The sequence below is a fragment of the Leucopleurus acutus genome, assembly GCF_964270905.1.
Source record: "Leucopleurus acutus genome assembly, chromosome: 19".
Classification (NCBI taxonomy): domain Eukaryota; kingdom Metazoa; phylum Chordata; class Mammalia; order Artiodactyla; family Delphinidae; genus Leucopleurus; species Leucopleurus acutus.
The window spans coordinates 40,972,587-40,995,937 of NC_139161.1; the positions used below are offsets into that span (position 1 = coordinate 40,972,587).

A 23,351-nucleotide genomic window follows, 5' to 3' on the forward strand; every position below is an offset into this window, starting at 1 on the left:
AGTGCACCCACGTTGTCACGGGTCCCCAAATGTGAACAGACCCGCCATAAGTCAGAGCGCATCAGAGCTTTCTGCGACAGGGCTTCCTTGTCCTCCCCGGGACTGCCTATAGCGCCCCCTCTTCCTTCCCCGACGCCCCTCAACCTGTCCTCTCGTCGATCCGGGGACGGCTGGCGCTGGCTCCGGTTCCAGGCTCCTCCCTCCCTGTACCCCACAAGCGGAGCTTCCCCCCACGCCCGGCTAGACGTCCCGGACCCCAGGAAGGAGTGAGTGTGTTTCCGCAGAGTGCCCTCGTCTGGCGAACTGAGCGCTGGGCCTGGCGGCTGGACCAAGCGGAGCGGCGGCAGCGGCGGCAGCGGTAGCGGCTGTGGGAAGCTGAGGCGGCGGCAGCGACAGCGGCTTCCCCTCCCCCGAGAGCCGGTCCGGGGGCGGGGCAGGAGGGGGAGACGCCGGGAAAGAGGGGGAGGTGAAGCTGGGCGGGCGGAACCCCGGGGTTCCTTGGAGGCAGGGAGTGGCGACGGTCTTAGAGACAGGCGGAGCCGAGGCAAGGCCGCATGTCTCGCATGTCTCCGGGTTCAGAGCAGGAGGGACAAGGAGGCGACTTCACTGAATGGAACTCTGGATGGGGGGAGAGGTTGGGCTTAGATAGATGGAATGGCGGATGCCCCGAGAATGGAGAAAGGGACCCTACTGCCCGGGATGGAGGACAGAACTGGATGAGGAAGGTGGGGGGAATAACTGAAGAGATAGCGGTGGTGGTGAGGTCTAGCCTGGGGGCTTTTGTGTGAGACAAATTGGTCAGTCCCTGGTCTCCATACCTTTCTCCTTTACACGTTTTTTCAGCAAATATATTACCCCCATCCCTATTGACTCCTAAGACAAAAGACCATAAGAACTGGAGGAAGATGGATGCCAGAGGCTGCACCGGAGTGGGAGGGGTGCTGGCCACAGATTTGGAAAGTGGAGAGGCACAGAACGACCTGTGCCAGGGATGGGGCGGGAGGAGGGTGGGAGGAAGCGGAGGAACCGGCGAGGAGGCCTTCTAGAACGGGCTCTTCAGGCCCAAAGGACTCAGCCTGTCTCCCAGGTGAGGGGAGAGCAGTCCCCTCCACATCCCGCTGGCCAACAGAAGCACATTCCAGGTTAGTACGAACAGCGCCTTTAATGGGCCCCGCCTCCCACGCCGGCTAAGCCGCCCCCCTTGCGTGCAGCCTTGGCCTCTTCCACAGCGGCGCGCAGGGCGCGGGCAGGGTCCCTGCGAAGCATGGCCAACGCCCCGAGCAGCGAAGCGGCGCCGTCCCCCGCACGGAGCTTTTGGCCACTCAGAAAATAGTGGGGCAGCGTCCCGGCCTCGAGCACCCGGCCCAGCTCATCCAGCAGCCCGAGGCAGCAGGCGCCCGCATTCTCGGCTCGCGCCAGAGAGGGCGCGGGCAGCCGCTCACACGCCCAGTAGAGCAACGTCCGCAGGAGGTAGGGCGCCGCGACCCTAGTCCTGGCCACCAGAGGGCGCAGCAGCGCCTGAGCCGCCGCGTGCGCTTGCAGCAGGGGAACGGATATGCGCGTCTTGAGCGCCAGCTCTTGGCGGGCGAAGCAGAGCTGCCAGCCGGAGGCGTCCGGCCGCTCTGTGCCGCCGCCGCCGCCGGGCACCAGGTAGAAGGAAGACGACTCCGAGGCCAGCGGGCCGGCCCACGAGTGGCTCCGAGGCCCCTGGGGCCAGTCGGCCACGGACACCACGGGGATCAAGTCGAAAAGCAGGAGGCGGCGCGGGGGCCCGGTCGTAGCCAGGAGGATGGTGGTGACCCCCGCGTGGCGGGCTGCGTGGACCAAGCGCGGGGCACCCGGAACCGGAAACGGGGACTCAGTGACCGCAGCCAGCGAAACAGAGAACCAGGCAGCCACCTGGGCGGGGCACAATGTGGGCCATGCCTCCGGAGCCTCCAACGGCTGTGGCACTGGGCTAACGTCGGTTGCTTTGGTGACGTCACCATTCGTTTTTTTCAGTGGTGAGGGAAAGCCAACATCGGTTACGTCTTGTTGAGGCAACTCTGGCAATGAAACATTACTAGGTGAGTTTTCCAAAGACTCGTGTGTCTCAGGCTCAGTGACGTGTAGCTGGTCCACGGAGATTTGCGGATCCTTGGGAGTTTCTTTGCTTTGGGCTGGGTGGATCGAATCACGTCCTCCTGGGAGTGGGGGTCCTAGGCAATCCTGCCATGCCTCCCGGACCGAGGTTCCGCGTACCTGCTCTGGGAGGAAGAGCCATGTGTAACACGATCCCACGTCCGGTTGCAGCTCCTGCCCAGTGCCATCTAGCGAAAGCACGGGCACCAGGAGTGTGAAGCCGGCGTCGTAGTGAGGTCCCCGAGCGTAGGGACCTAGAGGCGCAGGCCCCAGATCCAGGGAGCCCTCGCGAATCCCGCAACGAAGCAGCAGGAGCTCTGCCTGAGGAGGAAAGCGAGGGTCCCGGCGGTGAACGAGACCTAAGGAAAGAGAAGCGATCGTAAAGTCGTGATCCAGAGCCGGGGCGGGGTGAGGCGGAGCTGAGAGCTGCAAGTTCCCGAAGGCTGGGAGGGTTACTTAGCAAGCAAAGAGAAAAGAAAGTCCTTGGCCTGGAGGAGATCTGGTCCTGGCTTGGGACCTTCACTCCAGCTCGCCTGCACACCCAGCTCCTGGATCAGCTGGGTTAGTTCTTTCAGCTGCGCCCCAGAGCAGAAGTCGATGTCCGTGAGCGGCCGGGCTGGGGCTGGGGGCGGTGGGCCCCACCAGGGAGCACTCCCCCAGACCGCGGAAGCCATATGGCTCTGTCGTTTGGGGGCTAGGAAATACACAAACGGGAGGAAGCCCAGACGGGCCGTACCTTTTGCTGCGGAAAACTGGCCCCCGTTCTTGGCTCTTCCAGAGGCCAAGAGGGTTCCCAAGACACGGTCTGCCAATGGGTCTGCAGACGAAGGGCCCTAAATTTAGTCTTGAAAGCGAACAAATAAATACCTCCTCCGTCCTTGCCCTTTTCTCATATGCTGGTCCCCTCCCCCATGGAACGGTTCACATGACTCAGCAGGTAGAAAGTAGCTGTTTGGCCCCTCCTAAGGAATGCAATAGCCTCCTTCGCTGCCCCTTGTCTACGTCCCCTTACCTCTTTTTCAGAAGAGGCTAGTGGTTTGCAGCTTCCCTCTTAGGGTTAGCTACAAAGGCTGGGAAGAGAATGGATAGGAAGATTCAACAGGTCTTCCTGCTGCCTGTAAGGCCACGCCCTTAAATTATAACCACGCCCCTTTCTGGAGACTGTCGGGGTGGTTCCGGACCAGCCCGGCCTCCAGTCAGAGTTCAGTCACTCCTTTCGCTCTGCAGAGATCTCGCGGCTATCCTGGGAGTTGTAGTTTGTCTTCAAAGCTACCAGGGCGTTGGGGCCACGCCCCCACATCCTTTCCAGTTCCGTTGAAGTAGTGCCTGATGGAAGTTGTAGTTTCTATGGAGGTAAGCTATTCTGTGTCTTTATGATAAACTATTCTGTGTCTTTATGATAAACTATTCTGTGTCTTTACAAGGCCAGGTGAAGCGCACAAACACTCCTTGGGGTTAGAACAGAGGCCTAATAGGATGGATCTGAATAGCAAACAATAATGAGGGACATACACTAGGGAATGCAGAGAAATAGGGGACTCTACATCTCACTTGGGAGTAGAGGAGCCCTGGTCATTTAAATCTAGAAGGGTTCTTGCATGCAATTATAACTTCAGTTTAGAGATGAGACTGCAAGCCTAGAAAGGTTGCACATGACTTGTCCAAGTTCAGAGCTCAGCCAGAGAGCTGTTGGAAATGGGCTCTCCAGCTGGGACGTATCTCCTCAGAATCGGTGGTGGTAACGTTAGACAAGAACACACCGATAGTGTGCATGTAGTGACCCAGGGATGGACATCTGACTCAGGGAAGGGACATATTAGTGTTGCCCACCTCAGACACACAAGTGGTGTCAGGGAAAACACTTTGGAATCTCGCAGCTTATGTGTGTATACAGAAGAGTTATCAGGACTGAAAATCAAGTCCAGAGGAAACTCCAGCTGGGCTAGGGCAGGGCAATGAAAAATTATCAGGGGAAGGAAATGGCTTTCAGCGACCAGTGCTATCATGGACACAGCTTAAGTCCAGGATGAACCTAGGAGTCAGAATAATAGGACAGAAAGATAGGACACCAGAGACACGCTCACAGATTAGACCAATGCATACTGGACCAGGAATTCTAACATTCCTTTTTCCTAGGGGTCTGTCTCCCCAGTGAACTAGGCCTAAGTCCATGGGCAAGAAAATTAAGTGGAGACACCTCGAAATATCTAGAGGCCTATGAAGGAGGGGACCCTCAGAATCCAGGGCTCAATTTGGAGAGCCTAAAACACAAGGTTTCCTAGTCACTGACAAAGAGAGGTCTTCTCCCTCAGTAACCAAGAGCCCCAAACACAGCCCAGAACGGGGGAGGCAAGTTTCCGTACATCTGGTCATGAGCCAAGAGACCAGATGAGGAAAACTGAAGCCTGGGCTCTTCTCACAGTCTGGGGAAATCAGGCACTGGGTGTCCAGCCCCACATCTTACCTCCTCCCTAGAGGGTGGCTTCTGAGCCACACTAAAAATAGCTAAGTTCTCTGGGCTCTGGGGGAGCTTTAAGATGCTGGGGGTGGGTGACAGGGAAAGGAAAATTGCTCTAAACTCTAAAGCACTGCTCCCCAATAGCATTTTCCATGGTGATGCAAATGTTCTAAATCTGTGCCGTCCAGTGCAGTAGCCGCTAGCTCCATGTGCCTACTGAGCCCTTAGAAGGTCATGGCACTGAGGAACAGAATTTTTTTTTTTTTTGGCCAAGCCATGAAGCTTGCGGGGTCTGAGTTCCCCGACCAGGGATTGAACCCCAGCCACAGCAGGGAAAGCACCAAGTCCCAACAACTGGACCACCAGGGAACAGAATTGGATGCCAGGGAAATTCTGTTCCCTGAGGAAGAGAATTTTTAACATCTTAACTTAATTTTTAACAGAATTAATTTTCCTTAATTTTAACTAATTTACATTCCAACAGGCATTTGGCTAGTGGCTACTGTAATTGACAGTGCAGCTCTAGGGCCTTGGGGATAACGGATTTAGCTAGACAGCAATGGAGGGAAAGCAGGGATACTTTAGGTCCTCATCAGGTCCTGTGGAATTGGGCTGGGGTGGATGTCCTCAAGCACCCACAGAACACTTCTCTTGTCTCTTTACTCCTCATGCATATCTGTCCCTCTTTTTCTAAGTTGCTCTGAGCACACTGATATCCTCACTCCTTGATGGTCTCTGGTGAGTTGTTGGATGTCTCTCGGTGAAGGCGCCTGGGAGACAGAGCTTCGCACTTGTCCCTGCCTGCTCTGAACTGTCTCTGGCGGGTGTCAAAGACCACATGTCCTAGCCGGGTGCCTGACCCAGGACAGTAGGGCTTCCAGCTGCTTTTGGGAGGCGTAGACATCTGGCGATAGTTCTGGCAGCCTGGAGGAACTGTATCCATTGGGTGGTACACCCAGTCTTGGCTGCCTGCTCGCCGGGAGGGTGATTGCAGCTCAATCAGTACAGGTACTTCTGAGAAGATTTGCAGGTCATTGTAGGCCACCTGAGCCCTGGGAGAGCAGGAGTTCTGGCTGGGTGGGACAGAAGTCCATGGTATGTGCTGCCCAGCATCCTCCTTTCGAGGAACTGCCTCAGATATAAATGACTTTCGGGTCTGATGTGGGCCCAAAACTTGGACAGAGTCAGTTCCAGATGGTTCTTGTGGAGGCCAGGGTTTGGGATAAGGCATGAGTTGTTATGGAGGCCTGATCTCTGGAATAAGCCAGAGTCTTGAGTAAGGGCTGGACCCTTATGGGGGCCAGCATCGCGATTAATTCCCGAGTACTTGTGGAAGTTAGGTCATGGGTATGTTCTGAGCTCCTGTAATTTCCAGCGTCTTAGGTAAGGCCACATCTCCTTTTGACTTCAATGGCTTGGGTAAGGCCTGGATACTTATGGAGGTCAGAATCTTGAGTAAGGCCTTGGCTCCTGCAGACTCCAGAATCTTGGGTAAGACCTGGATTCTTGTAGTCTCCTGAGTCTCGGGTAAGGCTTGAGCCCTTATGGAGGCGAGGGGTTTGCACAAGGCCTGGGCTCTTCAGATTCCTGGCAAAGGCCTGAGCTCTTGTTGGCTCCAGAGTCTTGGGCAAGGTATGGATGCTTCTCTGGCCCAGAATCTTGGGTAAAGTCTGGACTCCTAGAGACTCCTGAATCTTGGGCATTACCTGTACTCTTGTCACATCCAGAATCTTGAGAAGGGTGTGGGCTATTATGGAAGCCAGTTTTTTGGGAGAGCTCTTGACTTTTATACAGTACAGTCTCTTGCTTTTGTTCCAGATTCCTATAGACTTCAGAATAATGCATAAAGCCTGAGCTCCTCTGAATGTCAGAAGTTTGGAGAAATGGTATGTTCTTGTGGAGACCAGAGGATTGGGTGAGATATGGGTGTATAAAGAAACGTCTATCTCGAGTAGAACCTAAGCTCTTCTGGGAGCCAGAATCTTGGGTAATGACTGGATTCTTCTGAAGATCAGAGTCATGGGAAAGGCTTGGATTCTTGCAGAGGTAAGGGTCTTGGGTAAGGCCTGGAAGCTTGTGGAGGCCTGGATCTTGAGCAAGGCCTGGGTTCTTGGGGAGATCTGGGTCTCGGGTAAGGCCTGGGTTCTTATGGAGGCCTGGGTCTTGGATAAGGCCGGGGTCCTTGTGGAGGCTTGGATTTGGGGTAAGGCCTGGGTTTCTGAAAACTCTACAGTCTTTTGAAGGGCCTGGGGTCCTTGGAGGACAGAGCCTTGGTTGAGGCCTAGACTCTCATGAAGTTCAGGGGGTTGGGGCTGGTTTGGGGTTTGGGAAGTAGTGGATAACTGGGGAGGGATGGGGCCCTGGGAAGAGAGGACAGACTGAGGAGACTTGGAGGTGGGGGGAAGGTGGGGGGTTGTATTAAGGTGGAGGGCTTCTGGTGGTTGCTGTGTTGAAGGACAAAGGATCTGGGAGAAACAAGAGGCAGAGAAAGAGTGCATGGTGGAGGCATGGTGCATGGTGAGCTCTGGGCACTGGTTGGAGAATGGAAGCAAGGTTGAGAAGGTGCAGCATCCTTGGAGTACACCAGGAATGTGGGGTAGACTGGAGTCTGGGGGTCCGTGTTTCTCTTCTCAGAACTGCAAGGATGGAAGCTGCAGTAAGGGAAGGTCTTGGACTGTACAAATTTGTCTTTGGCATCATTTGAGATCTTCCCTTCCATATTCCCCAACTCCAGGTAACCCAGTATGGATCCTGTGGAGGGCTTGGCACTGTCCCTACTACATTGCTTCAGTGTTTGCTCTGCTGTACCAGAGCTCACCAGACCATGCCCCTCTTGGGGCCTGGAGGGGTTACCAACCCATCCACACTGAGGCGGCATCCAGCAGCAAGTTCTTTCTGGAATACCCAGAGTTCTGAGGCAGACACACATGGAATAAGTTCTGCTTTACCCTGCGGTCATGGTAGACCACATGGCCGGAGGAGAGGCCTTGGCTAAAGGCAGACAAGGTAGAGGGAATAGAACCTAGGATGGGCGTAGGGGTGGTGGACGGGACTTGAGTGTTTGTCTGGGCCATGCCCAGCCCTGGGACAGATGTTGTGGCAGAGATTGGGACAGGGGCTGGTGTAGGGGCTAGGGCAGGAGTAGTAGCAGGGGCAGAATTTGGGGGAGGGACTGGGGCAGAATTTGGGGGAGGGACCAGAGTGTATGCATGGGTATAGGTCAGATGAGCATGGGTCAGGGTGCAGACAGAAGTGTGGCCCAGGGACTGGGCTGAGGCATGTGAGGGGGCCTGGGCTTAGGCCTGGGCTGGAGTATGGGCTGAGGTATGCTCAGGGCCATGGACCTGGGCAGGGCTGTGCTCAGGGGTGAGGGCTGGGGAGGGGGTCTGGGCCTGGGGGGTGGTGTGCTCAGGGAGGTGGAATGTGGAGCAAGTCTGGGCCTGAGGTGGGGCGTGCTCAGAGGGGTGGGTGGAGGAGAAGGTCTGGGCTTTGGCAGGAGTGTTCCCAGTGGGGTGCACTAGGGAGAAGGCCTGGGCCCAGGCGGAAGTGTGCTCATGGGCGTGGCCTCGGGAGCAGGTCTCAGCCTGGGTGGGGGGCGGGTGTGCTCAGGGGGGTGGGCTGAGGAGGTGGCCTGGGCCTTGGCAGGAGCATGCGCAGGGGGCTGAACTGGGGGGCGGGTCTGGGCCCGGGCTGGGACCTGGGCTGGGTCAGAGTCTGGGGTCTTAGTCTTGCTGTCTTGGGGCAGGCGGAGTGGAACCACGTCCACCTTGCTCATCCTTCGGAGCTTGGAAGATGTCTCCTGCCTGGAGTACAAGGTGGCTTGGGACTTTAAGGCTGTGACCGGAGGGGCCTCCCCAGCTCCCACTACCCGCTCCATCCACAGTCCCCGTGGAGCCTCCGTGGAAGCCCCAGCCCATCCACACTGAGGCGGCATCCAGCAGCACTTAGAAGCATTCTCGTCATTTGTGTCTGGTATCCAGGAGTTTGGGTGGTGGTTTGGGTGCCCGAGCAGGAAGCTTGGGCGATGGCGGAAGCGGGAAGAAACTCTTGAGCACAGGTTCTTGGGATCCACGGAGCAGCGCATGCACATGCGATGGCTGCCTACACAGCTGGCTTGCTTGTCTGTGGGGAAAGGCGAGATGGGTCAGGGCCTGGGTTCCTGAGGGGCTGAGAATCAAGGCAGGGATAGAAGAAAGGGGATAGGCCCACATCCCCTGAACCCACGCCGGCGCCCACTCACCTTTGTGGAAAATACGATTGAAAAGTGCCCGCAAGAATCTCTTCAGATGCCTCCAGAGTTGAGGGAAGAAGGGGAGGGGCGAGGCCGGGAGCAGGGTGAGCCCTGAAATCCAACCCTTGTCCGGCCACACCCCAGCAGCCCTCCCACCTCAGCCCCTTCAAGACCCCAGGGCTCCCCCAACCCCGCTGCACATTTCCTGCCCTGACCATAACCACCATGTTGATCCCCACATTGACGAAGATCAAGCTGACCAAGAGCAGGATTATTGCGTCTCCTTGCTCCTGGCATTTCCTGGGGACGGGGCCAGAGCATGGCTCGGCTCGGTAGACGGCTCGCTCACCCATGGCTGGGGGTCCGAGGACTGCCTGGGCCCCCTGGCCTCCACATAGTCACTGGGAGCCAGACTGGGTCATAATGGGGCAGGTGGTGAGGTCACAGTGAGGGAGGGGGACGAAAAGGAGGACCCAGGGTAGCATTCCCTGGTAACCAGGGTCAGGTAAGCTGAGCCTGGACAGTCAAACAGGGCCCGGTGGCCGGCACACCTCCCCTCGAGCGGTCATTCATTTGCTCACCACCCGCTGACTCACTTGTTCAAATGACACATTCCGTCTCTTGGCCCCTCTTGAGACTAGGAAGACCTCGGCCTCAGAGGCCTGCTGAAGGCCTGGCTGGAGTCCAGAGCCTCAGCCTTCTTCATGCCCTTCACTGGGCCTGGAGCTGGACCTGCCCAGATGTGGAACCTCCCAGTTTGGAAGCAGCTTCTTGTATGAGGCTCTTTGGGGACAGGGAGAGCTGAGACACAGATGAGGTGCCCAGAGACCAGTGGTTTGGAGTCTGCAGCTGCAGATGTACTTAGTGCATGGTATAGGACCAGGAGGGGCCTGCTGGCAGAACTGTGGCCACTAAACCAAGGGGACCCTCAGGCCAAGAAGGGGACACTGGCTTCTTATTGCAGGAAGCCAAGGGCAGGGGCCCAGGCTGGCAGAAGGAGTGGCGCTTCCAAGCCACAGACCACCAATGTTTCCTGGACTCTGGCGCTCTTTATTAATCTCTCCATGCCCTGCCCCCACCCCACCACCGCCCCCATTTGCCGCCGGTCAGTTCATTTTCCCAGTCTGGCTCCTGTGCAGAGAGGGCCTCGAGGCCGAGGTGGAAGGTAGCAGCGAGTTGGCCCGTGCTTGGCTCTCCTGCGGTTGCCGCTTCCGCTCCAGGCTGTCATACACCTGGTATTTGGCATTGCCCCCCAGGTTCCGGCTGAGTAGCATGAAGGTGGGCGGGCGTGGAGGGTGCTCAGTAGCCTGGACGTCGGGCAGGGGCTGGGAGGGGCGGAGGAGCAGCGCTGAGCTGGGAGCCAGGGCCCACTTGTACGAGGCCTCTCGGCCAGCACCGTGAGGGAGGCGGACGTGGCCAGAGGGCGCCGCACGGGCAGCATCTCGGCCCATTCGGCTGCCCGGCGCCGCACCGCGTGGGGATCCCGGGAGTAGTTCAAGTGTCCCGTGAAGGGGTGCGGGCTGCGGTTGGGCTGGCTGTGAGCACAGCTGGGGAGGCTCCGTCCGTGGGCCGGGTGGGGAGTTGCGCTGCCAGGCTTCGGGCCGGCAGCCCAGGAATTCTTACATTCCTTTGTCCCAGGGGTCTGTCTCCCCAGTGAACTAGGCCTAAGTCCATGGGCAAGAAAATTAAGTGGAGACACCTCGAAAAATTTAGAGGCCTATGAAGGAGGGGACCCTCAGAATCCAGGGCCCAATTTGGGGAGCCTAAAACACAAGGTTTCCTAGTCACTGACAAAGAGAGGTCTTCTCCCTCAGTAACCAAGAGCCCCAAACACAGCCCAGAACGGGGGAGGCAATTTCCATACATCTGGTCGTGACCCAAGAGACCAGATGAGGAAAACTGAAGCCTGGGCTCTTTCTCACAGTCTGGGGAAATCAGGCATTAGGTGTCCAGCCCCACATCTTACCTCCTCCCCAGAGGGTGGCTTCTGAACCACCCTAAAAAGAGCAAAGTTCTCTAGGCTCTGGGGGAGATTTAAGATGCTGGGGGTGGGTGACAGGGAAAGGAAAATTGCTCTAAACGCTAAAGCACTGCTCTGCAATAGCATTTTCCATGATGATGCATATGTTCTAAATTTGTGCCGTCCAATGCAGTAGCCACTAGCTCCATGTGCCTACTTAGCCCTTAGAAGGTCATGGCACTGAGGAACAGAATATTTTTTTTTTTTTTTTTTGGCCAAGCCATGAAGCTTGCAGGGTCTGAGTTCCCCGACTAGGGATTGAACCCCAGCCACAGCAGGGAAAGCGCCAAGTCCCAACAACTGGACCACCAGGGAACAGAATTGGATGCCAGGGAAATTCTGTTCCCTGAGGAAGAGAATTTTTAACATCTTAACTTAATTTTTAACAGAATTAATTTTCCTTAATTTTAACTAATTTACATTCTAATAGGCATTTGGCTAGTGGCTACTGTAATTGACAGTGCAGCTCTAGGGCCTTGGGGATAACGGATTTAGCTAGACAGCAATGGAGGGAAAGCAGGGATAATTTATGTCCTCATCAGGCCCTGTGGGATGGGGCTGGGGTGGATGTCCTCAAGCAACCACAGAACTCTTCTCTTGTCTCTTTACTCCTCATGCATATCTGTCCCCTCTTTTTCTAAGTTGCTCTGAGCACACTGATACCGCCACTCCTTGATGGTCTCCGGTGAGTTGTTGGATGTCTCTCAGTGAAGGCGCCTGGGAGACAGAGCTTCGCACTTGTCCCTGCCTGCTCTGAACTGTCTCTGGCGGGTGTCAAAGACCACATGTCCTAGCCGGGTGCCTGACCCAGGACAGTAGGGCTTCCAGCTGCTTTTGGGAGGCGTAGACATCTGGCGATAGTTCTGGCAGGCTGGAGGAACTGTATCCATTGGGTGGTACACCCAGTCTTGGCTGCCTGCTCGCCGGGAGGATGATTGCAGCTCAGTTAGTACAAGTACCTCTGAGAAAGTTTGCAGGTCATTGTAGGCCACCTGAGCCCTGGGAGAGCAGGAGTTCTGGCTGGGTGGGACAGAAGTCCATGGTATGTGCTGCCCAGCATCCTCCTTTCGAGGAACTGCCTCAGATATAAATGACTTTCGGGTCTGATGTGGGCCCAAAACTTGGACAGAGTCAGTTCCAGATGGTTCTTGTGGAGGCCAGGGTTTGGGATAAGGCATGAGTTGTTATGGAGGCCTGATCTCTTGGATAAGCCAGAGTCTTGAGTAAGAGCTGGACCCTTATGGGGGCCAGCATCGCGATTTATTCCCGAGTACTTGTGGAAGTTAGGGTCATGGGTATGTTCTGAGCTCCTGTAATTTCCAGCATCTTGGGTAAGGCCACATCTCCTTTTGACTTCAGTGGCTTGGGTAAGGCCTGGATACTTATGGAGGTCAGAATCTTGAGTAAGGCCTTGGCTCCTGCAGACTCCAGAATCTTGGGTAAGACCTGGATTCTTGTAGTCTCCTGAGTCTCGGGTAAGGCTTGAGCCCTTATGGAGGCGAGGGGTTTGCACAAGGCCTGGGCTCTTCAGATTCCTGGCAAAGCCCTGAGCTCTTGTTGACTCCAGAGTCTTAGGCAAGGTGTGGACGCTTCTCTGGCCCAGAATCTTGGGTAAAGTCTGGACTCCTAGAGACTCCTGCATCTTGGGCATTACCTGTACTCTTGTCACATCCAGAATCTTGAGAAGGGTGTGGGCTATTATGGAAGCCAGTTTTTAGGGAGAGCTCTTGACTTTTATAGAATACAGTCTCTTGCTTTCTTTCTAGATTCCTATAGACTCCAGAATCGTGCATAAAGCCTGAGCTCCTCTGAATGTCAGAAGTTTGGAGAAATGGTGTGTTCTTGTGGAGACCAGAGGGCTGGGTGAGATATGGGCGTTTAAAGAAACGTCTATCTCGAGTAGAACCTAAGCTCTTCTGGGTGCTAGAATCTTGGGTAATGACTGGATTCTTCTGAAAGTCAGAGTCATGGGAAAGGCTTGGATTCTTGCAGAGGTAAGGGTCTTGGGTAAGGCCTGGAAGCTTGTGGAGGCCTGGATCTTGAGCAAGGCCCGGGTTCTTGGGGAGGCCTGGGTCTCGGGCAAGGCCTGAGTTCTTCTGGAGGCAGTCCTGGGATCATTGCTGGGGTTCATTGCTGGGGTCTGTGAAAGTGGTACCTGTTGAACCTCAAGTCATTTTGTTTGCACAATGAACATCTCAACAGATATAGAGGAATATAGACCTCACCTTCCATACCAGATGGGTTCCTGGAATGTGAGCAGATAGGCCTTTTATGAATCACCCTGCTTCTCTGTTCATTTTCATTTGACTAACGTTATCGATCATTTTAAGCTGATTCCATTAAGTGGGTCTATATTGAGCACCTGCTGTGTGTTTGGAGTCTTGATGGAAAATGCCCACTGGCTATTTCTCTTTCTTTATCTCTTTTTTTTTCTTTTTGGCCATGCAGTGTGGTTTGCAGGATCTTAGTTCCCCGACCAGGGATTGAACTGGGGCCGTCAGCAATGAAAGCGTGTAGTCCTAATCACTGGACATCCCGGGAATTCCCTGTGGCTGTGTGGGCCCTGGCACCCCCCACACCACCACAAACCACCTCCTCTCTTCTTTTTATTCTTCTCCCAGTCACCTCTCTGTCAGGGAACGGTATACCTAGGCCTTTCCCTTCCCCTCAGCCGTGCTGGATCCAGAGACCGGGGGGTAACAGTGGGACAGGGCCTCCACCTCCCTGATCAGCTCCCACAGCTGCCGCCTCATGTCTCTGGCATTATAGGCTATGCGCCCTGAGGAGTGGCGCCGGGGGATGTCTGCGACGTGGGCTGGGCCCAGGATGGGTGGCTGGGCTGGCGAGCACTGCTCCTGTTCTGCCTGGGGCACCCCCCAACCGTTCTTGTGGCTCAGGGCCTGAGGGCTGTGGGGCGGGGGTTCACAGGGTACGCGTAGGCCTGTAGGCCCAGCTCTGACTGCCTCTCTTTTGAGCGGCCTTCCCTCTACAGTTTGCTGGAAGCGGATGGTCTGGGTAGGTGGCTCCACAGCATCCTGGGCCCAGAGAGTCCAGAACCCCTGGGTGGACTGAAAGCCTTCCCAGTCCTTGGGGCAATTCCAGTTGTGGGGGCAGATTGTTGTGTGCTGACGTGGGGGCTTCTCGTCATCGCTGTCAGTTGTCAGGGGCCCAGGCTATGGGGCAGTGGGCGCGGCGTGCTGAAGAGTCTCGACGGCGATAGCGGCGAGTGGGTCGGGGGGACACGATCATTTTCACAGGGTCCATGGTGCACCAAGGCAGACTGCAGGAGCGCTCTGCTTTGGGGGCTGGGTCTGCTTCCCAGGTGAGCATAACTTAGAAGCTTCTGTGGATCGGGGACAGGTGAGAGGCTGGTGGGGAGCCTGGCTCCTCCAGGAATGGAGAGGCAGGTTGCAGGAAGAGAAGCTGCATAGTTATGGTGTCTGAGCAGGGAGAGGGCGAGGGGAAGGGGTCCACTTAAGGTCAGGGCTAGAACACCTGGTTTCTGCCTTTCCTATTCCCCAACCTCCTCATCCTCCACTTACCTTTCTCACAAATAACACGAAACACTTGGTGTAAGAAGCCATGGAGTCTGCGCCAGAGCTAGGTCGGGGAGGACACAGTGACTGAGTGGCCGTGGCCATGGGGGTCCCTAGGGCCCCAACCTACTGTGCCCACAGTACTACCGGCCGCCTTCCTGTCCCAGAGGCTCCTGGGGGTAAGCGGGTCACAACGATGTGGGGCTCTCCCTCACAGTGTGCCAAGAGGGAGAGTCCTGGGCCTGTGTTTGACCCTCCAGCCTGGGCCAGGGCTTAGCAGAGGCCAAACCCTTCACTTTGCATGTCTCTCCTGTAGCCAGCCACCTGCACCAGCCCATAGGCCCTCTGGCCTGTTTGGTGTCTGTCCCCATCAGCCCCTGCCTGGTCCTCTACACCAGGCTCTGACCTCTGCACAAACACTGGTCCTGATCTTAACTCCCCGAACAACCCCATTACCAATGACCACCTCACCCCAGCACTCACTCCCCCTTTCTCTCTGACCTCAGAGCTGTTCACTGGAAAGGGCTGTGGGCTCGGACCCCCTCCTCCTCCCTCACTGGCAGAGTCACTTCTCCAGGGTTTATCTCTTCAGAGCCCCACCCCTACCTCCCAACATAACAGCAGGCAAAACCAACAGTTAAACTTTTATATTTACAATATTCCATCCTGGAGTCCCTGCGCCGTGACAAAGTCATGATGCAATCAAAGGCAGGACTGCAAAGCAGCACTGTGCCAGGACGGTGGACTACATCTCTATTGATTTGTTTGGTTGTGTTAAGCTTATCTATGGAAACAGCACAAGGGGGATTTGCGCCCAGGGTTAGGAAGATGAGAAAAACTACTACCCCCCCTACTATTGTTATTACAAAACGGAAAGTACCTATTTCAGCCCCAGGAAACTGTGAACACAATACACAAATGGAAATATAGGGATGTTCCTATGGAAAACACCCCCAATTGAACAACAGTGGCCCTACGAAGGGGTTGTTGATGATTTTGCTTTCATATGGGTCCACTATAAAGAAAGGTTAATACTCTGGCAACAATTGCCAGGTGATAAACAGGAGCGTAAGAGGTATTGTAAGTGCTACTAGTGGAATCAGGTACACAGGAACTGTAGGATATATTGTAAATATTTTTAAGGCACTATTCAAAAAACTTGCCCATGCATTTAAGAAAAAAAAATGTCATGAAGAACCTAGGGGTAAGACAGGAATAAAGACACAGACCTGCTGGAGAACGGACTTGAGGATATGGGGAGGGGGAAGGGTGAGCTGTGACAAAGCGAGAGAGAGGCACGGACGTATATATATACGCTACCAAACGTAAGGTAGATAGCTAGTGGGAAGCAGCCGCATAGCACAGGGAGATCAGCTCGGTGCTTTGTGACCGCCTGGAGGGGTGGGAGGGAGGAAGACGCAAGAGGGAAGAGATATGGGAACATATGTATATGTATAACTGATTCACTTTGTTATAAAGCAGAAACTAACACACCATTGTAAAGCAATTATACCCCAATAAAGATGTTTAAAAAAAAAAAACTTGCCCATGCAGAAAGAACACGAAGATTGCACTTTTGTATTAAAGACTTTCATAATAGCTTGGCTTAACTATTAGAAAATAACCTGCAACTAATGAGAACTTGGGGAATTATCTTGTTATACATCTAGAAACTGGGGACATTTTCAGAAAACTGACAAAAATATTTTGAGGTTAGAACATGTTGAGATGTTTTGATTTTGTACATGATGATGAAACCTGCCTATATATAAATACCAGCTCTGAAAAATAAATTTGTGCTTGACGTGCTGACATCTACAAAGGGTGTCAGGTCTTGTTTCCTTCGCCGACGCCGTCCATCCCTCAGGTTTACCTGGACTCGTTGGAGCTGGACTCCGACAATTTACAATATTCTCTTCATCTTTTGCCAGGTTTAAAAATGTGTACAGAGCCGCGAAGGGTTGGGGTGGGGACAGGGGATTGTCAAGGAATTGTTCTGGGGACAGGGGCTGGGCATTGGAGTCCGTGGCTGAATCATGGGGTCCCCCAGCCCCCCTCCCATGCCCCAGTTTGGGGGGCATCTGTCTACAGGGTTCAGGGCCCAGGTCCCTAGCATTTAGAAGGCAGGGCTGTTTGAAAAGGAGCTAGACCAGGCAGGGGAAGGGGTGGGAAAAGAACTAAGTTTCCATGGGTGGAGGTGGGGGCAGAGGGACAGGCAGGAGGCAAAGTTCTGGGGAGCCAAGACCAGGGATTTGGGGGTCAGTGGAAGACAGCACTCCACCCCCTATTCAAATTTGGCACCAAGGAACCCACAAAATGCCAGCAGACGGGGATCGGCTCCTTCTCGGCTGGTGTCCCTTGAAACGCTTCCCGACATTGCTCCCTTCCCCAGAGGCCCAGACCGTTCCTCTGTGGGCAGTCGCCTTACACACATCCTCTCAGATCAAATTCTTCCTGCTGGTGTCTGCCCAAGCGCTGTCCCCCACTGCCCCCTCCATCTGTTCCTCAGTGCAGCTGACCCCGCTGTCTCCCCCAACCTGTCCGGGGAAGCCTTTCTCCCCTGCTCTCCTCCCCTCCCCCCTCCACTGCTCCTTTCCCTCAGCCCTGGGGGCCCAGGGGAGAGGGGGCAGGTCAAAGGAGGGGGTGGGCAGCTGAGGGGAGAAGCTGGCTTGGGACCAGGAAGGGATGTCTTCAGAGGGGGACGGCGAAGGGGGGAGGGAAAACAGGGGCAGAGAGGGAGGGATGAGACATGGCGAGAAGAGGGACGCAGGCGGGACCCCTTTAGCTGCCACCTCCCCCTCTTCTGTATCCTACCTGCCCTGGCCCAGGGCTGAGGAATCCTTGGCACGTTTTGGGGGGTCTTCGCCCCTCAAACCCACCTCAGCAGTTTGGCACGGATGAGCGACGGTCTGAGGACTGAGGGAAGAAGGGCTGCCCTCAGACCGCGGTGAGGGCTTTGGTCAAACATGCACGGCCTCTGTGGGTGGCAGGTGCCACGCAGCCCCCACCCCACCCCACCCCCCGAACTCTAGGGGAAGGAAGGGCAGAGCTTAGGCTCTGTTCATCTCCTCAGGGTTTGTCCCTCCCCCTCAGCTTCTGTCAGTTTGAAGTCCTTTCACACCTGCTGTGTGAGAAGTTAAGTGCTGGGCCTGAGGCCCTAAGATGCAGGGAAGTGCTGGAGAGAAAGGGGCTGTCTGCATGGGAAAACGTACCTCCACATGCAAGAACATGTTTCCACTCAGAAATGCATCCTGGACCCAGGGGAAGACAAGTTCCCAGGCAGCACAGGGATGCAAGGTCTCCTCTCTTCCCCGTGGCACGGAATGTGTGTTGTCATCTGTGGAAGGCGAGGCCTGCCCGGGGGAGACCGTGCTTCACCTCACTTGTGCCACGGGGGATACACATGCTTCGCTGGGGCGGGAGGGCTGGGGGCAGGGCAGGGGGGCTGTGATTTCCTCGCTACTTCCCAGGCACCACCCTGCGTCGTCCGGTGGCCAAGGGTCGCTGTTTGTGAACACACCACTTCCAGGGTCTCCAGGGGGTGGGAGGAGGGAGGAGGTGGGGGCACAAATCCCCACAGAAATTCTTTGAGGGAGCCAACATGTGTCCAGGGCGGCAAAAAACCCCTCACCCTGCACATGGTTTCTCACCCCCTCGTGAGAAAGCACACCTCCACGTGGGAAAATACTTCCACGTCTCCACACACCGAAGACGGGTGTCCAGACGACGGAGGGGAAAAAACACCCCCCCCCCCCAGTTGTTCAAAGGCCCGGGTCTACAGAAGAGAACGGGCCACTCCGCGCGGGAGAAGCGCACACATCCCGGCGAGGAAACCCATGTCCACCTAAAGCTCCTCGATGTGTCACAGCTCCACACGACAAAAGCCTGTCGCCAAGTCCTCCTCCCTGCCTTCTGAGCTGGCCGGGAGGGCCGGGGAGGGGGGCCTCCCCGAGCCGCCCCCATACCCGAGTGGTGGAGTGGGGATGGGGGAGCGTGTTGTTGTGGCTGGTAGCGGTGGGGGGAGGCGGGGGGAAGGGCCCAAAGGGATGCAGGGAGGGGGGCGGCGGGGGAGGGGGTGGCCCCAGGCCGCTGGGCAGCAGGGTCAGGGCCCCGGGGGCCAAGAGTGGCACATCGTCCGGCGCCCGGCGCAGGGCCAGGGTGTAGTCGGGCGGGCAGGCGGGGCGCAGGGCCTCCGCAGGTTCCGCCCCGACGCCCCCGCCCCGCTTCAGCTGCAGCGACACCAGCTTCTCCTCGGGTGGCAGCTCACGGCCCGCAGCAGGGAGCAGGGTGCCCCCGCCGGGCACGCCGGTGCCCGAGCCGCCGGGGCGGGGTTGGGAGGGAGTCTGAGCCGCCTGCACCGCAGCTCCTGCCCCGGGTCCCGCTTGTTGTAGAGGGCGGCGAAGGCAAGGATGTTGAGGAAGAGGAGGGAGGCGCCCACGGCCACGGTGACGCTGAGCTCCGTGGAGTAGTCTCGGGAGTCCCCGGGGAAGCGGTCGTAGGCCCGGGGGCCCGGCTCGGGCTTGGGCGGGGGGCGGCGAGTGCCGGGGGCACCAGGGGGCGGGCGCGGCGGCCAGCGCGTGGCGTAGGGAGGGAGGCGCGTGGTGGTGGTGAAGAGCTCCGTGTGCAGGTTGTGCAGGTGCGGCACGAGCTCCAGCCAGAAGGCCACCTTGTTGGCGCGGTAGTTGTCGCGCACGCGCGGCTTCAAGCCGATGTGCAGGTACTGCTTCTCCTTGCTGTTGAACTTGCTCCACACCACCTCCTCGAAGCGGTTGCGCTTGGTGTGGATGAACTTGGTGTCCTGTGGCACCGGCTGGTTGGGGTCGCTGTGGACACAACGGGGCAGGGGAAGGAGGAGTAAGGGTGAGGCTCCCATGAAAGGCGGGGGTGGGGGCGTGCTATGGGAGGAATGGGGAGAGAGATGGACAGAGATGCAGAGAGCTGGGGAGACGGGAAGTGAGACAGAGACGGATACGAAGAGACAGAGAAACTGCCAGAGACGGACGGACAGACAGACAAATAGGGATGGAGCCAGACTGCCAGAGACAGTCTGAGATGAGGACAGAGGGGCAGAGAGGGAAGAGACAGACCACCAGTGACAGAGGCAGAGTCTGAGAATGAATGAGATAGAGACATATGGAAACAGAGACACAAAAGGACATGAGAGACAGCCAGGGGGAAACCAGCGAGTACAGAGTAACCAGATCAAAGCAAGCAGAGATATCAATAGATTTCAAGAGAGAGAGGCAGAGACAGCAATAGACAGACAGACACAAACCCTCACACACACTCAGATACACAGATGGGAGCACTCAGACAGCGGGCAGAGCTCTCGGAGGAGAAGGAGAGAGCTGGGTGGGCAAGGGAGGGAAGGAGAGACAGACACGGAGCCAAAGGCACCAAGTGAGCCTGCCCCCCAGAAAAGACAGGGACCTCTCTTCCAACTCTTCTGAGTCTTCAACACACACGGAGGAGCTGTCCGGCAGGTGTCTGAGTCGAGAAGGCAAGAGTGCCTTGATGGAGGAATGATGGCCGTGTGAAGGAGAGGGAGAGAAGGGGCTGAGGATGGAGGCGGTGTGTGCCCTGACCTGCAGGGATGCCCGACCCAGCCCCTCTGGCCCTCACCCGGTCTTGGCGAAGTTGATCCAGTAGGTCATGACCACGGCGCTGAGCATGACATCATTCTTGGAGAAGTTGCAGGGGAAGAGGTCGGTGGCACCCACCATGGGCACACCAAAGACGTAGGGTAGCTCATCCCCGTGTGCTGCATCTGCCCACTCGGGCCGGCCCTCAGCCTGGCAGTGGTGGTAGAAGGTGTAAAAGTAGACAGGGGACTGGTAGTCAGCGTGCAACTTGGCGGTGGCCACAGCCGGTGCCACCCACTGGTGGCCAGTAAAGAGCGCCAGCAGGGTCTTGCGCCACATCTCGCCATTGTCCCTGTCGGCCCAGTCCGTGTACATAAACTTGATGGTCTCCCGAAGCACATCCTTGCCCTCTGGGTAGCCATACAGGTTGTCTACAAAGTTGGAGATGGTGAAGTCGAAGGCGCTGGCAGACACGCCGTCCTCGCTCTCCGCTGAGTCCTCCACGAACTTGAGGCCCTCTCCCTGGTTGACACCGATGAGCATGTCATAGTTGAGGAATTCTCCCTGCTGCATGAGGATCTCAGGGTCATCGGGGACCATGTCACCATCCACCACGGGCCCAAAGGCGATATGGTAGCTGGGGAGAAGGGGTCAAGGTCGCATCACCTGTTCACCGGCCTCCTCTCAGCTCACAGCCTGCTGAGTCCTCTGCTCAGAAGACCCCTTTCCCCTAGCTAAAACCTTCTGAGCCCTTCAGGGTACTTGACCTCTCAGGAAGTCCTCCCTCAAGCACTTCATGGAGCCTCGTGCACACTGGCTCTGTTTAGGCACCTCCGCCTAGGGAAGGCTTCTGGGAGAAGGCAGGGCCCCGGGAGGGCCTTGAAGTCCATATCTCCTGGCTAAATGAAATGCTTGTGGCCTGCGGGCACCTCTCACCCTCAACCTCCTTGGAACCAGCAAGGAGAATGGAGGCCTGGACCTGGCCCTCTCCCACCCCCATACCGGGCGGGCTGTATGTCCTTGTCCACCAGCTCCCGAGAAGGCTTCCAGCGCAGACACTCCACGGCCTTGGCGCTGTCCTCCCGGTCACAGCCCACCTTGGCCGCCAGCAGCCGCATGTACTTGAGCGGCTGATAGTTGACAGACCAGCTAGAAATAGCAGTGCCACTCTGGGCGATGGCCTTCTGGAACAGCCCTGGTGGGACAGGCAGGCTTTAGGCTGGGCTGTATCAGCCCGAGGGAGGAGAAGGGGGACCTGGTGGGGTTGGGGGTGTGAGAAAGGGGACAAGAGGGACAGGCTGAGGAGGTGGCTGGTACCTTCCGAATGGTGGGAGAGGATCAGAATGTTGACACAGGAGGCCCCTGCCCAAGATCCGAAGATGGTGATGCGCTCGAGGTCGCCGCCAAAGTGGGCAATGTTCTCACTGAGCCAGCACAGGGCCTGGATCTGGTCCACGAGCCCGTAGTTGCCTTTTGCAGTCTGGTCCCCAGTGCTGAGAAAACCTGGGGGTAGAGGAAGAAAGGGGGCTTCCTGGGGGTGTCACAGCACGCTTGCCCTCTTTCTGGGCAGCTCAGTCCAACCCAGAAGCCATTCTGCTTCTGCTGGGTTTAGAGGAACCCTGCCAGCAGGTCCTCCTCCCAGACTCCAGGCCCTAGAGTTGGCTGCCCACCCTCACCAGGCACCCCAAACCGGTAGTTGAGTGTGGCTACAATGACGTTGCCGGAGGTGGCCAGGACAGAGCCATCCAACATGTTCCCGGTGCCTTCCATGTAGGACCCACCATGCAGAAACAGCATCACCGGGTTCTTCCCGGGGTCCCAGATATCTGCGTGGGGAGGGGGCGGGTAGGTGGGCGGGTAGGTAGGTGGGGGACAAGGACACAGTCAGACCAGAAGCAGCACCGCCCAGCTCCCAGGCCTGCTGAGTTCCAGCCCAGAGCTCAGGGGACATGTCACTCCCATCCCTGGGGGGCAAGACCGGATTCTCCTCCCTCCCTCCCCAGCTAACCCTGGCAGAAGATCCCTCCCCACCTCCTGCCGGTGTGCCCTACAGCACTTCTCCCCATGCCTGGCAGACCTTCCAAGAAGCCTAGCAGAGGCAGGGCTGGGGGCTGGCCCTCCTCAGGGCATCTGCTGGACCAAGAGGAACCCCTCGCCACACACACACAGCAAATCTCCTTCCTGCTCCTAGGAAGAGCGAGCTCCCAAGGCTGCCACTGGAGCTAGAGATCCTGGGAGGGTCCAGACGTTTCCTTCGACTCAGGCCGTGGGCCTCAGCTCCACATGGTAGCCTGGTCTGTGGGTGAGGGGGTACCAGGCCCTAGGGTCCCTAGGGGCTTGGTCTCCTCCCCAGTTACCATGGCAACCCCCAGCTTAATTACTGTGGCCGGAGGCGGCAGGGTGGGAAAGAGCCTGCCTAATGAAGCCAGGGTCCAGCTCTAGTCTCGGACCCCCCAAACTGGCCTAAGTCCTGAGCTCTGGACCCTTCTCTTGCCATGTCCCCAAAGGATCCCATGATCACTCCCATATGTAGAAGGCCCCTTGAGGGGTAACTAATTCCGGAAGAGGGTGGGAGTCTGAGAGGTCTTGCCAGGGTCCCTGCCCCTGCAGCTCCTCCACGATGCAGCCACAGTGCCTGTGCTGGCATCACCCCTGGCCTCCAGGCCCTCCTCTTTCTTGACACCTGCAATCTCTGACCAGCCTGGGCACTCGGGCAAATGAGATCCAGGCCTGGGCCTCCACAGCTGGTCCCCAGTGCCTCTGCCCGCCTCCCTCATGCCGCTAGGAACTTCCCTCCTGGCAGAAGGTCAACCAACAGGTCACTGAGACACTCCCCTCCAACCCCTCACAGACAGCTTCCTGCCTCCTGTCTCTTAGGACCTTCTATGACACCTCCTTCCACCTGACTTTGACCAGGAGCTCCTAGGTGGGCAGTGCCCTCTCTGTGTCCTCCCCCAATCCTGTTCTTCCCTTTGTTCCTGAACCTCCAGTGGCCTTCCAACAGTTCAGGCTGGGCTCCTTCCCTCCGAGGTCCTGTCCTAAATGTCCTCACCCCTCCCCGCTCCTCCCCACGCAGCACCTCCACTCCCAGCGAGGGGGGATGGGGAGTCAGAAAGGGGAGGAACAGGAAGGGGGGCTGGGGCAACAAGAATTCAAAACCAACAACAAAAAAGAGGATCAAGAAAGAAGAAAGAAAAAAACAACAACCAAAAAACAAGAAGCTCTCGGGGCAGATTCAACAAGAAAAGAAAAAAAAAACCAAAAAAACAAGAAACCAAAAAGATCCGCTTCTGGAAAAAAAGAAAAAAGTTCTTTGCACTTTTTCAAAATTTTGTGGTGAAACTTCAAGATATTGGGCCCTGTTTTCAAAAATGTCCAAATTCTTTAATTTGCTTCAAATGTG

The 23,351-nt window shown here is 56.7% G+C and overlaps 3 protein-coding genes and 1 pseudogene across 4 annotated transcripts; all 4 read right to left on the reverse strand.

The window, feature by feature from the left end:
- Positions 1–1,161: 1,161 nt before the first annotated feature.
- On the reverse strand, positions 1,162–2,927 carry LOC309976247 (transmembrane protein 102-like; the record flags this gene model as incomplete). The annotated part of the gene is made up of 2 exons (XM_082861825.1): positions 2,582–2,927; positions 1,162–2,480 (listed from the first exon to the last, which is right to left on the reverse strand). The coding sequence occupies exons 1-2, from the start codon at positions 2,793–2,795 to the stop codon at positions 1,162–1,164; spliced, it is 1,533 nt and encodes a 510-aa protein (XP_082717951.1). The 5' UTR covers positions 2,796–2,927.
- Positions 2,928–5,297: 2,370 nt separating this feature from the next.
- On the reverse strand, positions 5,298–11,681 carry LOC309976126 (uncharacterized protein; the record flags this gene model as incomplete). Its single annotated transcript, XM_082861602.1, is given in 13 exon segments — positions 5,298–5,631; positions 5,754–5,919; positions 5,922–5,958; positions 5,962–6,160; positions 6,162–6,837; positions 6,840–6,980; positions 6,983–7,463; positions 7,465–7,850; positions 7,917–8,163; positions 9,026–9,193; positions 9,998–10,135; positions 10,207–10,345; positions 11,569–11,681. Coding segments are annotated over 13 exon segments (3,225 nt in total).
- A 1,297-nt stretch (positions 11,682–12,978) lies between these two features.
- Positions 12,979–14,819, reverse strand: LOC309976127 (spermatid maturation protein 1-like; annotated as a pseudogene). The gene is made up of 3 exons: positions 14,691–14,819; positions 14,373–14,430; positions 12,979–14,173 (listed from the first exon to the last, which is right to left on the reverse strand). The product of its transcript is annotated as a spermatid maturation protein 1-like (transcript).
- Positions 14,820–16,964: 2,145 nt separating this feature from the next.
- LOC309976128 (neuroligin-2-like) lies at positions 16,965–21,787 on the reverse strand (the record flags this gene model as incomplete). The annotated part of the gene is given in 7 exon segments (XM_082861603.1): positions 16,965–16,970; positions 18,332–18,709; positions 18,712–19,189; positions 19,989–20,585; positions 20,951–21,143; positions 21,266–21,451; positions 21,625–21,787. Coding segments are annotated over 7 exon segments (1,959 nt in total). The 5' UTR covers positions 21,746–21,787.
- Positions 21,788–23,351: the final 1,564 nt, after the last annotated feature.